At 37.0% G+C, this 19,311-nt stretch overlaps 1 protein-coding gene across 1 annotated transcript in view; it reads left to right on the forward strand.

Moving 5' to 3' along the window:
• Nucleotides 1-19,037, forward strand: part of ARL8B (ADP ribosylation factor like GTPase 8B) — a 47,331-nt gene extending 28,294 nt beyond the window's left edge. Inside the window, 6 exon segments of the mRNA XM_032867452.1 lie at nt 6,369-6,449; nt 7,710-7,783; nt 8,318-8,411; nt 11,367-11,434; nt 11,845-11,915; nt 16,938-19,037. Coding sequence (XP_032723343.1) covers nt 6,369-6,449; nt 7,710-7,783; nt 8,318-8,411; nt 11,367-11,434; nt 11,845-11,915; nt 16,938-16,987 — 438 coding nt within the window. The 3' untranslated portion in view covers nt 16,988-19,037.
• The last annotated feature ends 274 nt before the right edge of the window (nt 19,038-19,311 follow it).

The following is a 19,311-nucleotide window of genomic DNA, read 5'->3' on the forward strand; positions in this document are numbered from 1 at the left end:
AGTTACCTAAAGAACAATTGCCAACTTAGTGGTTTAATCATTCAGCACAAGCTTTGAAAAGTGAAGATTAAGATTTGACACTAGGGAGAAGAAGTTGAAATACTTTCAGGTCTATAAAGTAGTTACACCACAAAATCCATGCATCACAGTTAAATATTTATTAAACGTATTTCTGTACTCGAGATGTTTTTGGATTAAAAACCCAAGGACTGGGGCGCCTGGGTGGCTCAGTGGGTTAAGCCTCTGCCTTCGGCTAAGGTCATGATCTCAGGGTCCTGGGATCAAGCCCCGCATCTGGCTCTCTGCTCAGTAGGGAGCCTGCTTCCCCGCCCTCTGCCTGCCTTTCTGCCTACTTGTGATCTCTGTCTATCAAATAAATAAATAAAATTTTCATACACACACACACACACACACACACACACACACCCCCAAGGACTTGATTACCTAATTTTCAGCCATTGCAGATGAGTACTAGCAACAATTAGAGAAAGTTATAGTTAGCTTCTGCCACCAGTAAGAAGTATCGGTAAAGGAGATGAAGGAATATCTAAGTTGAGGATCTGCAGGCCCCTACTTATTTTATCATGGGATGGCACTATAATTGATGTTTACAATCATTAAATTTTATTGCCAGAAGGGCCCTTAAGAATTATCTTCATTTTCTTGTTTTACAATTGATGAAGTAACTTGAAATACCAAGAACACATTGAATTATGTCCCATAAATTATGTGTCAGAAGTTAGCTAAGTATGTATTGCATTTTACTATTTTTAAATTTATTTTAATGGTTTTACTTATTTGAGAAAGAGAGAGCCACCCAGATGCCCTAAGTATGTAATGCATTTTAGAAAGCTTCCTGTGGAAGCTAGTTTAAAAGTTTTGGCATTTAAAAAGCTTAGCAACCATTTTGTAAAACACCTATTTCCTAATGATACCAAACAAATAAGGCATATCTTACATGGACCTCACTTCAGAAATAATTAAAACTTACTATAATAATACAATTACAGAGGAAATCTTTTTTTTTTAAGATTTTATTTATTTATTTATTTGTCAGAGAGAGAGAGAGAGCGAGCGAGTGCGCTCAAGCAGGCAAGAGTGGCAGGCAGAGGCAGAAAGAGAAGCAGGCTCCCTGTCGAGCAAGGAGCCCGATGCAGGACTCGATCCCAGGATCCTGGGATCATGACCTGAGCCGAAGGCAGCGGCTTAACTCCCTGAGCCACACAGGACCCTGGGATTACGACCAGAGCTGAAGGCAGATGTCCAACCAGCTGAGCCACCCAGTGCCCCAACTTTTTTTTAATTAATTAATTTTTATTTAAATTCAGTTAACATATATTGTAATATTGGTTTCAGGGTAGAGGTCAGTGATTCATCAGTCTTTTTTTTTTTAAGATTTTATTTATTTATTTGACACACAGAGAGATCACAAGTAGGCAGAGAGGAAGGCAGAGAGAGAGAGAGAGAGGGAAGCAGGTTCCCTGCTGAGCAGAGAGCCCGATGCGGGGCTCGGTCCCAGGACCCTGAGATCATGACCTGAGCCAAAGGCAGAGGCTTAACCCACTGAGCCACCCAGGTGCCCCCATCAGTCTTATATAATACCCAGTGCTCAGACATCATGTGCCCTCCTTAATGTCCATCACCCAGTTATCCCATCCCCCACCCCTCTACCTTCCAGCAGTCATTGGTTTGTTTCCTGTGCTTAAGAGTCTCTCATGGTTTGTCTTCCTCTCTGATTTCAACTTGTTTTATTTTTTCCTCTCTTCCTCCATGATCCGCTGTTTTGTTTCTTAAATTCCACATATCAGCGAGATCATACAATAATTGTCTTTCTCTGATTGACTGACTACTTAGCATAACACCCTCCAGTTCCATCCACTTTGCTGCAAATGGCAAGATTTTTTTTGATGGCTGTATTCCACATATTAACTGTTCTTAAGTGTATAATTAGTTCAGTAGTATTAAGTACATCACCACCATACATCCGTAGAACTTTTTTTTGTTTTTTAAAGATTTTATTCATTCGTCTAGAAAGAGAGCTAGCGAGCAGGAGGATGAACAGAGGGAGAGGGAGAGAATCTCAAGCAGACTCTACAGCAAGCATAGCGCAGAGCCGGACACAGTGCTGCATCCCACAAACCTGAGTTCATGACCTAAGCCAAAACCAAAAGTTGAAGGCTTAACTGACAGCTACCTGGGCGCCCCTAGAACTTGTAATCATTTCAGACAGATTCCATACCCACTAAGCAGTTATTCCCTATTTCCCCCTTATCCCTAGCCTTTGGCAAACACCATTCTATTTCTGTCTTTATGAATTTAACTATTTTATTTTAGTTTCTCATGTGAGTAGAATTATAGTATTTGTCTTTTTGTATCTGGCTTATTTATATTATTATAGTATAATGTCTTCAAAAGGTTCATCTGTGTTTTAGCATAAGTAAGTTTGTTTTTTTTTTTTTAAGGCTGAATAGTATTACATTGCAGGAATAAACCACATCTTGTTTATCCATTCATCTGCCAGTTGCCTTTGGGTGTCTTCCACCTTTTGGCTGTTATGGATAAGGCTGCTGTGAACGTGATATACAGGTATCTCTTTGAGTCTTGTTTTCAGTGCTTTTGGGTTTATAATGGGATGTAGAATTTCTGGGTCATGTGGTAATTCTATTTTTAACCTTTTCAGGAACTTCTATACTGTTTTCCTTAGCAGCTGCACCATTTGACATTCCTGCAGCAGTGCACCAGGGTTACAGTTTCTCCGTATCCTCACTATAACTTGTTATTTTTGGCTTTTTTGTTTTGTTTTGTTTTTGATAATAGCCATCCTAATGGGTATGAGGGTAATCTCTTTTGTAGTTTTGATTTTGTAGCATTTCCCTAATGATTAGTGATGTTGAGCATCTTTTCATGTTCTTATTAGCTATTTGTTTATTTCCTTTGGAGAAAAGTCTTTTCAAGTCCTTTGCCCATTTAAAAAAAGTTATTGTTAAGATTTTTTTTTTTTAGAGCAGGGCACCTGGGTGGCTGAGTTGGTTAATCACCTGCCTTCGGCTCAGGTCATGATCCCGGTGTCCTGGGATCGAGCCTTACATTAGGCTCCCTGTTCATTGGGGAGCCTGCTTCTCTCTCTCTCTCTTTTTTTAAGAGAGCAGTTTTAGGTTCACAGCATAATCAAGGAGGGGAAGGTACAAAGTTTACCAAATACCTCCTGACCCTACATTCACAGGTTCCTCCATTATCAGCATCCCACACCAGAGTGATACCTTTGTTACAGTCGATGCACGTAACATTGGCACGTCATAATCACCCAAAGTCCATAGTTTTACATTATTTTTTCCCTCTTTGTGTTGTACATTCTGTAGGTTTGGACAAATGTATAATGATATATATCCATCATTATGGTATCATACAGATTTTTTTTTTAACTGCCTAAAATTCCTCTGTGCTCTGCATGTTCCATTTCTTCTCCACCCCTTCAAGTCCTCTTGACCACTGATTTTCTTAACTGTTTCCCTAGTTTTGCCTTTGTCAGACTATTGCTGGAGTCATGTTTTCAGTCATTTTGTTGGAATCCCAGAGTATGTAGTCCTTTCAGATTGAGTCTTTCATTTAGATATATTTTTAAGATTCCTTCATGGATTTTTGTGGTTTGGTAGCTTCATTTCTTTCTGGTATTGAATAATATTCCATTTCTTTGATATGACAGTCTATGTATTTACTTACGTTTTGGTTGCTTCCAAGTTTTAGCAGTTACGCATAAAGATGGTGTAAGCATTAAGGTGCAGTTTTTTGTGTGGACTTAAGTTTTCAACATCTTTGGATAAATATGAAGGAGCATGTTTGCTGGATTGAATGGTAAGAGTATATTTGGTTTCGTAAGAAACCACCAAACTGTCTCTGATAGTGGCTATACCGTTTTGCATTCCCACCAGTAATGAGTGAGAATTGCTGTTGTTCCACATCCTTACCAGCATTTGGTACCAGATTTTGGCTACTCTAATGTACCAGTGGTATCTCATTTTAATTTACATTTTCCTGATGACATATAATGTGCAGTATCTTTTCGTATGCTTATTTGCCATCTCTGTATCTTCTTGGGTGAAGTATCAGTTGAGGTCTGTGGCTCATTTTTAATTAGGTTTTTTTTTTCATATTGTTGAGGTTTTAAGAGTTCTTTGTATATTTTGGATAATAGTCCTTTATTGGATGTATATTTTTAGAAATATTTTCTCTTACTCTGTGCCTCTTTTCTAACTCTGTAACTCTTCTGAATCTTGTTCGTATAGCAGTTTTTAATTTTAAGGAAGTCCACCTTATTGTTGCTTTCATGGATAGTGCCTTTAGTTGTTGCCTTTGCTTCCCTTTTAATCAGGTTATATTTTTCTTGTATCATTACTAGTTCTGATACATGTATTTTTGATGTCATGACTAGATTTTCACATATAAATCATATGTGAAAGTTCTGAGAATGATAATGTTTAATATAAGTGAAAATAGTGATTGTGGTTAACATCTTTTTTCTGAAATCAGCCTGAATTCCACTGAATGCAGCGGGGTTGGGGAATGTAGAACTTTGGAGTTATTTAGAGGAAATTAATTTGTAAAATTGTAATTCATTGTGCTCAGGACTTGTAGACAGTTTTTAGAATCATGTGTGGCTAGCATAAGGTCACAGCAAACAATCAGCCAGTGTTAGGGCCTTGAAAATAGTCCTGTTTGTTTAACCATTCCTTTGTTGAGAGATTTCCTAATCCTGGGCTGTTTACCTAAAAAGCAAGAGTCAGGTCAACTGAGAAATTAATATTTGGTAAATAAAATTTATAAATACATAAAAGTATAAAGTCAGTATTAGCTGTGATTCATTAGATGTAGTTTGTAATTGTAGTCAAAATTAAGAATATGAGGGACATCTGGATGACTCAGCAGGTTGGGGATCCTGCTGAGGTTTCTGCGCAGGTCATGATCTCAGGGTGATGAGATTGAGCCCTGCACTGTATTCTGTGCTCAGTGTGGAGTCTTCTTGAGATTCTCTCCCTAGCCCCCCAGTCCTTTCTCCCATACCTTCTACTTGTGTTCTCTTTCTCTCTCTCAGATAAATAAATAAAATCTTTAAAAAAATAAGAAATGTGAAAGCTATTATGAGAATTATGATACTTTATAGTGAAGGATATAAAAGATTTGAATGTTTAAATGAACAAACCATGTGCCTGGATGGAGAAACTTGATCCTGGTTAAATATCAAGAATTGATATAGGGTAGTCCTCAGATTAATAGTTAATATACTTCTAGTCAATATTTTAACTGAAATATGAATTTCTAAAGTTTATTTGGAATGTGAGTGATGAACCAAGACAGTTTTGAAAGCATTCCAAATTTTTGATCTTCTATATAGAATCAGAAATTGTATAAGATGCAGTAATTCATTTAATCCTAATTTAGGAATAAACAGACTAATTAATGGAAAAGTATTGACTCAGATATAGAAGTATCTCTGTATGACATTTGGCATATCACTTCAAATTAGGAATGTGGATTTTTAAATGAGGAGTGAGATGATTGAAAAATGGAACTTTCTCCAGATGGATGGACATTTTAAATTTTAAAAGGGCATTTAAATACTATTAGAAAATATTTTAATCTTATGATAAGGTCATAAGCCAAAAAGAGAACAGAATTGATTACATAAAAGGAAAACCTATACAATGACAAAATATTTTATAAGCCTTGTTTAAAAGACAGACTTGGAAAAACTAGTTAGCAGTGAGTTGTAAATTGTCAAAATAATTTAAGTGCTAAAAATGGAGAACTTTGACGTTTTACTTCTGATTTCCTACTTTGTTAACACTTAGATATAGGTGGGAAATGAATAAATTTTCATTTATAGTTGTAATATGTAATATTTCTTTTTTAAACTTAAGGAAATATGTAAGAAGTTATAATCTTATTAAAAGTATCTTTTTTTTTAAAGGGAATATGCGTTTGTATGAAGGAAATAATGTATCTCTTCAAGAATTGTGGTTAAAAGGAATGTTTTCTTTCTTTCTTTTTTGTTTTTTTAAAGGAGAGTGGGTAGGAGCAAGGGGAGAGGGAGAAAGAGAATCTTTAAGCAGGCTCCACGCCCACTGAAGAGGGGATTGATCTCACAACCCTGAGATCATCACCTCAGCTGAAATCAAGGGTTGGACACTTAACTGACTGAGCCACCCAGGCATATGTATAAAGAATGTTTTCTTAAGACAATTTGTTAACCACCACTAAAAAATCAGTTATATACTGAAATGGTTATAGAAGCCTTGTTCATTCCTGAAGCTTATGCCATGTTACATGTCTTAATAAATGTTGATTAACTTCAGATGTTTTCTTTTGTTCAGTCAGGTCAGTTCAGTGAAGATATGATACCCACAGTGGGCTTTAACATGAGGAAAGTAACTAAAGGTAACGTCACAATAAAGGTACGTGACCTTCTTGCCATACTTGATTTAAATTGTCAGTATACACAGCTACAGATTTTTCTGTTCCTTTGTTTTTACATGCTTATTCGTACTTCTTAACTCATGAATGGGTACATTCCAAACAAATGTAAATCAGTTGTTTTTTTCTTTCATATATCAGAATGTGTAAGTTGAAATGTTAAGTGCCATAAAAAAACTTAACATATGCTTGGCAGAATTATATTTGGCATGTAGATGTTCCTAGGAAATAAAAATCCCATGTTTGAGATCCTGTATTTGGAATTACATTTGTATTGGTATTATATTATCTCATGGACAGTATTTTATATTAAAAAATAATTTATTATTTATAATATTGGTAATTTAATATTATATTTGTGGTACATATATGGTAACCCAGCTTTCTCTTTCTTTGCTACTAAGTGCTGAAATTAAAACTGTGAAATAAGAAAGCTAACTAGGTAAACATAATTTTGTTTTGAGAATGAGTTTGACAGGTTTAATTAAATCCTGGACTGTTGGATTGTTTACCAGGGGCTATATTTTAGTCTTTTTGGGTGTCTTCTATAGTTCATGGGAGTCTACTTGTAATTGAGCCCTTAAAGTCCTTTCACCTAATTCCTATGGCTCACAGAAGCTGCTTACTAAATTCTTTCTGGAGCTCATCTAATGAAGCTTCTCATTTTTCATGTATAGGTTTTTTTAATGCATATTACAGGTGTCTGTACCTAAAGTGGAAGCCTCTTGAAGACAAATATCATGACTTAAGACATTTAGGTAGCCTAGTGTCCAGAATAGTACCTACAGAGTAGGCATAACTATGGAATTATTGTGGGTAGTAGCTTTCGTATAGATACAGTAAATTTATAAATGATTAGGCATTAATGCATACCCAGTCAAACAATTAAATCTTAATAGATTGTGGATGATGCCTGGTTCGGTACATGCTGAAAATGTTCTCTTAAAGATATATTTTCAATACAGAAATTTATTGGTTAGCAAGCAAAGAGGTATTGCACAAAATTTTCTTTAGTAGAACTTATTAGATCCCGTGTAAACATATGAAATATGAACTTCAAATTTAGTGGTGGACCCAAGAGCTTCTAGATTAAGAACTTGTTTCAGCTTAAGTTTTTCAGGAGTAATTTGGCTCTGACATTGTGGAAATGGGCGTATCTGCCTGATTTTATTCTCCTGCTACTTTTTCTTTCAAAGTATTACTTAAAATATCTTTATTAAAAATTCTCTCTTGATTTAAAGATTTGGGACATAGGAGGACAACCCCGATTCCGAAGCATGTGGGAACGGTACTGCAGAGGAGTCAATGCCATTGTGTAAGCGCTTCTTAAAAAGGTCAATTTAGGTTTCCGGGAAAAAACTTGTTTTTAATACTTGCAAAGACTCAATTTTTATTTCATGCAGTAATAGTCTTTATTAGTGTAATCCCATTAATACGAAACTTTGACAAATTTAATCATAAATGAGAGTTTTAGGTGTTTTTTTGGTTTATGCTGCTAAGAGCTAAGGGTTATAAATACTTTACTGTCATATATTAGCATCTAAATATAGTCTGTTTAAAAGTGTTTTTGAGTACTGAGCTTTTCTTTATCTGGGTCTTTATTAGTAACAATTTCAGTGATGATAATCTTTTTTTAAAGTAAGTTTGTTTATTTATTTATTTAAGTAATCTCTACACCCTATATGGGGCCCAAACTCAAATCCCAAAATCAGAAGTCGCGTGCTATTCTGACTGAGCCAGCCAGGTGCCCCTTAGTAGTGTAAATTTGAAAATTAAAAATCTTCATCCCCAATTGTGACCATCAGAGAATTTGGAGACTAGAGATACTGAAGTCGCTTTTTCTTTTAAGTTATATGATAGATGCTGCTGATCGTGAAAAGATAGAAGCCTCTCGAAATGAACTACATAATCTTCTAGATAAGCCACAGTTACAAGGAATTCCAGTAAGTATGGAGTTCTTGTTATTTTATATGATTATAAGAGTTATTTTTAAAATTATGATTTATTATGTTAAATGTCTTAAGATCTTAAAAGACTTTTTAACTCAATATTAGCCATATACTGGGTACTGTGCTTTTTATTAATTTCTTAACCAGCTAGTTATTAAACTATATACAATAGGAGCAGTGCTCAATCCTGGGGATACAGTGATGAACAGAAGTGAACAGAAGCATGCTTCCTGCCATCATGGAGCTTATGGTTTAGTAGGAAAGGTAGATGCCATGAAATCACTTGAATAATACAGCTCTGATAAGTGCTATGAGGGAGAGGTACCAGGGACCATGAGAGTTATAAATTGGAGGGGATATTTGATCTAGATTGGGGGAAGAAAGAAGGATTCTCCGAAGAAGTGATGCTTGAGCTGAATGGTGAGGATATGTAGACATGTGAGGAAAAGAGAGCCGTAACCAAAGCCTTTTGGTAGGAGGAAGGCAGGCACTGAGAAGAGGCCAATCCCCCTAGAGCAAAAGCAGAGTGAGAGGGTGGGGAGAGTGTGGTGAGCCATGTGGCAGCTAGGGTACTAAAGGGAGGCTGGGCTGGACTATGTGGGAAACTGTTGCTAGTTTTAAAGCTTTTTTCTGAAGTGTTTCTTTTTTCTTTCCCCTTTTTTTTTTTTTTTTTAAAGATTTAATTTATTAGAGAGCATGTGTGGGTGGGGGGAAGGGGAGGAGCAGAGGGGAAAGGAGAAGTAGACTGTCCTGAGTACAGAGCTAGTGGGAGGGTGTCCGACCCCATGACCCTGAGCCAAAAATCAGGAATCAGACGCTCAACTGCTCCACCGACCGGCCAGCTGAGCCACCCAGGCATTCACTGTTGTAGTATTTTAAATGTCAGATTTATTACTTAAGTCATTGTGATTTCATTTTAAGAATGGGTTAAAGTGGCAAGGGGCACTATAAGGAGGGCAGTTTTGGGAAGCTGTTGAAGTTGTCTTGGCAAATTACAGTACCATGGGTTAGGGTGGTAATAGACAAGATGATGAGAAGGATACAGATTTTAGGGATATTTAGGAATGCTGTCTACCCGACTTCGTAATGGATTGGAAGAGGAGATAGAATAATTCCTAGTTGTTTCTGGTTCATGAAGTTAGATGGACGGTGGTGCCATTTGTTGAGCTGAAGAATGTTGGCAAAGGACCATGCTTTAGCCTTATTACAAGTTCATGAATGTCAAATACTTGAGGTGTGTTATCTCAGATAATCCTAACAACATAATGAAGTTTGTGGTTATCCCTCCTTTAGAATAGTTGTTCTTCAGGGTTACATGGCAACATTACCTGTTGTGCAACCAGGTTTCGAATCCATGTCTGACTTTAAAGCCTATTCTTTTTCCTCCTGTGTTAAAACTTAGTTCTGTATACCTACCAGAAGTAAAAATCAGTCTTCCCTAAAGGTCACCATAAACCTTCTTAGTTGCAAGCAGTAAAAAGCTGACTTAGTGGAAAGGAATTTGTTGAAAGGATATTGGGTAGCTCACAGAGTCTCTGAGAAGGCTACACATAAGCAGGTTCAGGAAATAAGCTGGAACAAGGAAGCTAACCAGCTGCCAGAATCACATCCAAACTCACACCACAGAGTAAGTCTGTTGACCACATGCAGTTTCTGAACACTAGACACAATTGTTCTGATTGGAAAGTCATTTAGCTGTTTCCCTTTCCCTATCAGAATGGTTCTCTATCCCGCTTTCTTGCATCACTGCCTCTGCATGGAAAGGTTTGGTTCATCCTAGATTATGCATCCATGCTCTAGCAGAGAGGAAAGCTGGGGGGAAAATTATCCATAGACGCAAGTAGCTTTATCAGGAGGCAGGTTCATAAGGTAGGAGGAGAGTTCTTAAATGTAGTAAGAGGGCCAAAATGCCAGGTAACCCCGAAACTGACAGCTGATCACAAATGGCCGTGATATTATTTTTAGAAATTCAGTCAGGTCTAGCCTGAGAACCTAGTGTGACTTAAATAAGAGTATGGAGAGGGGTGAAAGTTGGGGAAGGGGAGACAGGCTATGGTTTAACATTGTCCTGTGAGCTCCCAGTTTCCCCGACTCTCTCTGTCTTTGTTCTTGTCTCTTTGTCCTTTGTGCAGAGTAAGTAAGTATCTTTGTGCAGAGTAAGTATTCCTATGAGTAGAAATGGTCAAAGTGTATGGAGTACGGTGGGGATGGGGTGTATTAAGTGAAAGAAATAGTTATGGTAAGGTAGACATGGCATGTATATTGTTGAGATGGGTCAAAAATTACATGTTCTTAGAGAACACTGATTGAGAGTATGGATATTCTCAAATATGTTATATGTACTGAAATTCTTTGCCTTCTCTAAGACAGAAGGGACTTAACTGAGACAGTTAGAGTGGTGGTTGGGAAGCCTCTCTGCTTTCCTTTCTTTTCAAAGCACATCTAGCAACCAGATGATACCATTTATTCCTAGAGCTTATGATTGCTATATTTATCCTAATTTCCAGACTTAACCATTGTCTTAGAATATTTATACATGATATTCTGTAGGAGGGATCGGGAATTTTAAGCATATTTATGTGTTCGTATGATTGATGGCTAACAAAAATGGTTAAAAAATTATTCCCCCATTCTTGGTTGTGTTAAGATCATATTCACATTATGGTAGAGATTTATGTAGAAATTGCAGAATTCATACCATAGAATTGTAACATTTTAGTAGAAGTTGGCAGCCATGTATTGAATTAGGGGCATTGATGCAGTAGAAGTTGAAATGAATGCTAATTTGAATGACTAAGTAAATGAGATAGGCCACCAGATAAACAAATATGCCTCAATATTATGGCATGTGGTAGCGTTCCAATTTTAATGTCTACAGATATGACTATCATATGTTCTGTGACCTTTTCTTACATAAAAGTTTATTGTTAATATCTTTTCTTTTTAAAGGTACTAGTACTTGGAAACAAGAGAGATCTTCCTAATGCCTTGGATGAGAAACAGCTAATTGAAAAAATGTATGTTTTAAGAATGAATGATGGTGTTTAAAAAAAAAAAACGGGTTCTAAATTACACTGTTTTGCCTACTACTTTGTTTAGCATCATTATATTATTAGTATTTTTTAAAGATTTTATTTTTAAGTAATCTCTACATACAACATGGAGCTTGAACTTAAAACCCTGAGATCAAGAGTCATTCATATGCTCTTCTGAGCCAGCCAGGCCCTCCTGTTATTTAGTAGTTAATTATAGCCATGTTTTTAGGCAAACATGGTAAATTTGGTCTACCAGACAAGTGAATTTCTAAAATTTTCATAGTAGTAAAATAATCTCTTCAGTATAAAAAGGTAAGAAAATTGAACAAAGAATGACAGGTATGATAGTTATTTTAAGTACAGACTTATTGTCTTAATTCTGCTTCTTATAGGAACCTGTCTGCTATTCAGGATAGAGAAATTTGCTGCTATTCAATTTCTTGCAAAGAAAAGGATAATATAGGTAAGAAATGACTGTGGAAGAAATGGATATCACGCGAAGGGATGTCTTAATGCTCCTTACTCTTTATTATTCCCAGTTCTGTTTAAGTGACTTCTTTTATAGAGGACTATTGTTTTTACCTAAGGAAGAGCAATAGACATTCTATCTTTTGACAGCAGATACAACATCCTGAATGTGCTCTATGCTATTTAAAGAAGTAAATGAAATAGACTTGAAGTTAAACATTATGTGTTATCAATTTATTGTATTTATTTTGGCAGAGCTAGTATCCAGCTATGCTTTGTAACAAAATGTTTTTGAAATAAGACTATAAAAATTGGTCTGTAGGCACTAAAACAATTGTTCATTTATTGAACCAGTATATTACTGTAATGTTAGTACTCAGTTGGACATATAAGCCAAAAGTACTCTTTATGTATTTAATGTCTGTATTAATTTCCTAGAACTATCATAGCAAAGTACCACAAACTGGGTGCTTTAAAACAGTAGAAATTTATTTTCTCAAGTTCAGGTGGTTAGGTGTCCAAAATCAAGGTGTCAGCAGGGCCATGAAGGCTGTTGGGTAATGCCCTTCCTTGCCTTTTCTTAGCTTGTGGTTGCCGGCTGCCTTTGACATTTTGTGACATATCGATGCGTCCCTCCATTTTCTGCCTCTGGCTTCATATAGCCTTCTTCTCTGTGCATGTCTGTGTGTGTATTTCCTCTTCTTATAAAGATAGATACCATTGGATTAAGGCCTACCTTCATTCAATATGATCTCATGTATCTATAAAGACAATTTTTGAATAAATTCTGAGGTTCTAGGTAAGTGTGAATTTTTAGGGGAACAGTATTCAATCCGATACAGGATCCTTAAAGAATTTAAATATCTGGTTGAACTTAATTTCTTAACTGATTTGTGAGAGGTTATTTAATAGAAGTGGATTGGAATGGGTAAGAAGGATCAAAAGGTAAAAAGGAAAGATGAAACATTTGACAAGATGAACGGCTGTTCAACCTGTTAGCTATTTGAGTGAAAAGACCTATAACAGTGCAATAGAATATCCTCACAGGTAAAGTGTACCTTCATGACAAAAAGCTACTAAGGCTAAGTCACACAGTTCTTGTCTGGCATGACAGGTTCAACCAAAGTGTGAGAGGAGAGTTTAATGCATGTACCTTGAAGCAGTTGGGTAGGAGCCTAGAGATTTTCATGGCACCTTTACCTCTCCCAGTTTGGTGGTCACTGGTGAAAAAAATTGCTTTATGGGCCACTACAGAAAAATGAGGCTGTCCATCATTGCCACATAATTGGCTTAACAAACAGCATGGGCTTTGGAGTCAGGCAGCCTCAGGCCAGAACACTTGGTCCTAAGTTACTTTCTGACTGGTTTTGGATAAAGCACTTAACCTCCCTGATCTCCAGTCTTTACTCATCTACAAAATGGTGACAGTGGCAGCGATTTAAACATTCTTTAGTGAGAGGGAATGTGAAAGTGCACGGCAGCATGACATATGGTGGATGTCATGTGGGTGTATTAGTTTTCTATTGCTACTGTTGGTTAGAAGCCTGTCATAGTTCTCACGGAGCTAGAAATCAAGGACTGAAATGACAGGTTGCGTTCTTTTTGGAGACTCTAGGAGAGACTCCATTTCCTTATCTTTTCCAGCTTTTAGATACTGCCTGCATTCTTGGCTCATGGCTCCTTCATCCAACTTCAAAGTAAAAAATACAGTATCTCTGACCATTCTACCATAGTCACCCCTCCAATAAAAAAATAAAAAAAAAAAACAGCAAAATCTTGTATTGGAGTAGAATGTAATACGTAGTGCCAACACATATGTTTAGAAGAAGGTATTGTTATTTTTTCCCCTTTAGCCTTCATTCAGTATGTATTGGTTCTCATCATAGTTAACTTTTTTCCAAGTCAGTTCCAGTCTATCAACTCTTTCCTTACCCCTCCTCAGACATGTTCTGATAAGATCAAAGTGTTGATAGTTTTCTGGCTAATTCTGGGCTTCCTTTATTTGTTTATTTATTTATTTATTTATATTTTTTTAATTATTTTATTTTTAAGTAGCGGTACACCCAGTGTGGGGCTTGAACTGAATAACCCTGAAATCAGGAGTCACACGCTCTACCCACTGAACCAGCCAGGCACCCATGGTCTTCCTTTAAAGAGCACCCAAAAGGAATCTGAACCTAATACTTTGCTGATGGACACAAACTGTCCTCTATTAAATGGGTAGAATAAGTGACTTGCTATATTGTGAGCATTTAGTTAATTTGAGAACAGACTCTTCAAGCACTTAGGGTTACTTAGAGTTATTATTTAAAAAAAAAAAAAAAAAAATCCTTCCCCTCCCTCCATGTTAGGAGGAATTCTTGTTAAGTTTTAAGTTGTGTCCCTAAGAGAGCATTTACTTATACACCACTGGTTCTCACTGAAGGATTTTCCCCCAGGATTCATTTGGCAATGTTTGGAGACACTTGGTTGTCATAACGAAAGTGTGATGCTGGTACTTAGTGGGTAGAGAGACCAGGGATGTTATAAAGATGCTACAGTCCCCACAGCTAATTGTCCAATATAAAAGGTCAGTATTGGTGAGGTTGAAAAACCCTGTTCTGCAAATGCTAACCATAATCTTAGGGCGTTGTGCTATTCTGTAAATCCATTTTACTCCTTTATACTCTCTCTAGTATTTCATAAAGTAGGGGGAAAAAGTTATTGAAAGGAGAAAAAAAGTCCTTTGTTTTACTACCTTGACAAACCAGCCGGATACTTTCCTGAAAAAATCTTGTGAGCTTATTTAGGAAGTAAATCAAAGAGAGTTGGTGAGAACTACTTTTGTTATTTGAGGCTGACCTCAGTGCACACAGGTGGCACAGGTGGTATATTCTCCTTCCAGCTTCCCAGTGTGGTGTATGAAGTACTTCAGTAATGTGTCCTTAAACCACACATAGAACAGATTACTTCTGTGAACATGATCTTTGCAAAGATGACTCCTTCATCTGAGTATCATCTTTCTTTTTTTTTCTTTTTCTTTTTTAAAATTTTGTTTGTTCATTAGAGAGCCTGAGAAGGGGGGAGGGTCAAAGGGAGAAGCAGACTCTCTGCTGAGCAAGGAACCCCATGTGGGACTTGATTATGGGACTTCGGGATCATGACTTGAGCGGAAGGTAGTTGCTTAACCAACTGAGCCACCCCGGCACCCTAAGTATTGTCTTTATTTTCTGCTTTTTTAATCTAGTCTTAAGGATCCATTTGTCTTTAGGATATAATTTCCTCTGGTGTCCACATGCTTTGTTTTAAGTGACTTTCTTAAATATTTAAACCTAGGCATTTCACCCTCAGATTTACTTTTCTCCCCATTCAATTCTAATGAATGTAGCTTTGCTCTTGACTACACACTGCAGTCCTCCTTTTAAAGTGCACATGATCTGTTTCAACAATCAGGTTAAATCATTGTTTCCACAGCTCTGAACAGGTTGCATTTGTTCAGATCTCAGCTCTGGGGTATTCTTTACATGTGTGTGGCTTACAGTTTCTATAACACGTTATTAGCTTGGAAACTGAATTTGCATTCATCTTTCAGGTTTGGAGAATTGAGTACTGCTTCTGATAGATGCTCACATACCCTTTATATGGATGACATATTTTTAAAGAATTCAAGGACAGTAACTCACTGTTTTGACTTAGCTGCCTTCTCTTGTCAGTCTAAGTGCTTTTTTGGGGGGGGCTAATCTCAGCTGTGATAGCTGCAGCTGCCACCTCTGGTGACCTCTTACCAGTTCCCATCCTTTCTGAGATCAGTATAGCTAAAAACTATCTGCTGGACATCTCCATGCCTGTTACCTTCTGCACCTGAAATCTGATGTGCTCTGTTGCTAACTTATCTTTTATTTTTCTCAAGTCTGTTCTTTAACCACTGTGTTTGTCAACAGTTTCATGACAAACACAACTCACTGAGGCTGGAAGAGTCTTTCTCTGTTTGTATGTTGGTCAGCTCCACATTTTCCTTCTTCCATTCCTACAGTGCTTGTTTGCTTCAGGCGGTTGCAATCACTACTCCTGTTGTGATAGTCACTGTCTATACTGACAACTCCAAGTTGTCCTCTTTTGCCATTGATCATTCTAAAATAAGCAAATATAATTTCCTTGCTTAAAATTCCCCAGTAATTTCCAGTTGACTTGAGAATAAAACCCAAACTTAGTAGCATCTTAGAGTGGTATACAAGGTTATCTAGCTCCCTCTAGCCCGTGGTTCTCAGTTGAGGACAAAAGACATTTTTGCTCCTCAGGGGACATTTGGCAATCCCTGGAGATATTATTGGTTGTCACAATTGCGGGTGTGTAGGGAGGTAGATAATGGCATCTAGAGGTAGAGGTCATGGATGCTGCAAAATAGTCTGCGATGCGCTGGGAAGGCCTTCATCCCATCCCAGCAAAGAATTACCCAGCCCAGAAGGTCAAAAAGACGAAGTTGAGACCCCTGCTGTAGCCCTAGTGTTGAGTGGCAGCCTCTTCCCCTATATTATGCTTCATCCACATCTTATCACATACAATCCATCTGGATCCCCACCCCGTTCATGCTTTTGTTTATTCTTTTGGTTTTATTGTTTCCTTTGCCTGGAATTCTGTGGGGCAGCCCTCCTCCCAGTCCCAAATGAGTTTGTCTATGTTTACCAACTTTGATACTTAAAGCTCCTTGAGGGGAGAGAGGGGTTCTCCCATATCTTTGCATTCCTGGCACTTCATATACAGTACTTACCTTATTAGGCAGTCAGTAAATTTTTGAATGAATAAAAGATGGCACAAGCTGTCCTGAGCATAATTTAACTTTTAAATCAGAGACTGCTGAGTCTCTCATAATTCCTTAGAATGTCCTCTTGAAGTTTAGGTAATGGAGAATAGTATAGATGAAAAAGTAGGACAGGGCCAGCATGTACTTTGAATTAGCTGCATTTTAAATACTGTCTCTCATGTTTAGTGTCTTAACTTTGATCTTAACACCTTCAATTTTTTTCCCCTCCATCTTTAGATATCACACTTCAGTGGCTTATTCAACATTCAAAATCTAGAAGAAGCTGAAGCATCTCCTGAAGTCTTCCAGTCCTTCCTGGCTATAATCCTAGAATTACTGTCCGTTCCTCTGAAGTACTTCCCAGAATACGGTCCTTCCTAAACCCAAGAAATTGCCTTTTTCAGAGTTTATTTCTCTTGTGCACTGCTGAAGATGTGTATCCCTAATCCTTCATAAAGAATCAGCTAGAGTTGTCATGATAAAGTCAGCACACACAGAAAAGCATCTTATATACTTGTCTTAAACAGTGTGTAGAGCCTTTTTTTTTTTTTTTTTTTTTTTTAAACAAAAACACTTGACCATCTTAAATCAAGAAAATTGCATATTTCTGTTCTGGTCTTTCTGGGCCAGATTTTTATATTGGTTTTCAGTAAATGTCTATGATATTTCATTGTAGAATCCATTCACTTAATACTGATACTGACTTGATACAGCATGAAGTTTCTAGTGCCACACAGTATTTAGGAAACCTTTAGCTTGACTCATGTGGGATATAAACATAATGTTTACATATCTCACAAATGCATGTGAAATGTATAATTACACCTTAGGAATTTAAAAAAATGGTCTGCAAAGAGTGAGCTGAGGCACCAGATCAGTGTTGTTATGGTTTTTTACACTGGTGGGATCGTATATGAATTTTTAAAACATCTGTTTTCTGAGAATTCTTCATCGCAGATAGCAGTTGGGGATATGAGAGGAACTAAGGCATGCTGTTGTATATCTGTCCAGATCATTACTTCTCTATTTTTTCTTCTTTTTCTTTTTCTCTTTTTTGGGGTTGGGGGGGGCTCAACACACTTTTTTAAGGGGTTGGGAATTGAAGATTTTCTCAAAGGCTTTCATGGATTTAGAGCATTCCAGCCAATGTAATAAAATGTGTTAAGATTGTCAGACTTTGTTCAAACACCTGTTTGTTCTTTCTATCTCTAGTCATTAAATCAGTGCTGCTGCATGACACTCTAACTCTCGACTTTTTATATCCAGTCATAGACTTTCAGCACAATAGATACTTAGAAACAAGTAAAAATTCTTATTTTTCTCTCTTATTGAGGTAAGGTTTGGCACTCTTTTGTCTGGTGCCATTAGACATCTTGATTATTGTGACAACTCTAGACCTGCCTGCTCTCTCTAATGTAATCATGCACAACGTCTACAGGTTGTTTAGTAATCAGTCACACAGAGAACTGAGGAACTGATGCTGTGTATTGTTTGCTTCTACTATACGGAGATGTATAAAAACTTAAAACGAACATGTTTTGTAGTTTAGTGATGTCCATATACATAAAGGGACACATTAATACTGGTTCACTTGTAAATTGTTATTCACATAAACCACTGTAGTAGATACAACTTTTTGCTACACCCGCTTATGTGTTGCCTCACACTGTGTGTGATTTTGTTTCTTTTGTTAAGCAGCACTCATGTAGACAGTGCATTTCCATAGATGTTGAGCACTCAAAAGTGCAGTCAACAGTTGTTTTAATGAATACCAGTTTTAATTTATAGACTGCCATGGCCTTAACAATATTCTGTACAAAATACTGCACTGTGTTGCACAGATACTACTTGTTTTTCTCCATTCACATTTTTATGAGTAGAATCTCAGCTTTTAAAATTCTGTTCTTATTCTTTGAAGCGTGTTGCATACTTCCCTGATGGGATGGATGGTTCTGTAAATGAAGGGATATTTAAACTTGCTACAGTAGCTCAACACCGTTAATGGTTACTGTGAACCATTACAAAGAATGTGGCAATTTGCTTGTGCCTGAAAGGAGGAATTGGAACTAAAGTGAGTGACTGTGTGGGGACCGCATAGGTTCGTTAATTGACCTATAGCTAAAACTTAATGTTTATGTGTCTGTTCATTGCTTTCAGCATTTCAAGACATCCAAACTCTACTACCAACATTTTCCTGTGCATTAACTTCTGCATGTGAAAACTTAACAGTTACTGAACTTTGTAAATACGTGAATTTTTTTATTTAGGTGATGCATTTTTTGTCTGTTTACTGCTCTTCTCAGCTTTATTCAATAAACTTGCATTTTGAGGGTTGTATTGACAATTTTAACTTAAAATGTGCATGGTAATGGAAGGTGCTGATTTTTTTGGAAGGGGTTGGGAAGAAAGTTACGATGAGCAAGTTCCATAGTGTGCTAGAAAGAAATCAGCTCATTTCTCAAAGAATTGAGTCTGCGAGTTAGTTAAAATAGAAATAAACTTTTAAAATAACCACAGGGTTGATAGTGCGATTTTTTGGGGCGGACATGGTGGAGGAGATGCTGTTACAAACCGTCCTGATATACCAAATTTAGGACTTCTGGAAGTGGCA

The sequence above is a fragment of the Lontra canadensis genome, unplaced genomic scaffold (assembly GCF_010015895.1).
Source record: "Lontra canadensis isolate GAN:19392208 unplaced genomic scaffold, GSC_riverotter_1.0 scaffold34, whole genome shotgun sequence".
NCBI classification, from domain to species: Eukaryota; Metazoa; Chordata; class Mammalia; order Carnivora; family Mustelidae; genus Lontra; species Lontra canadensis.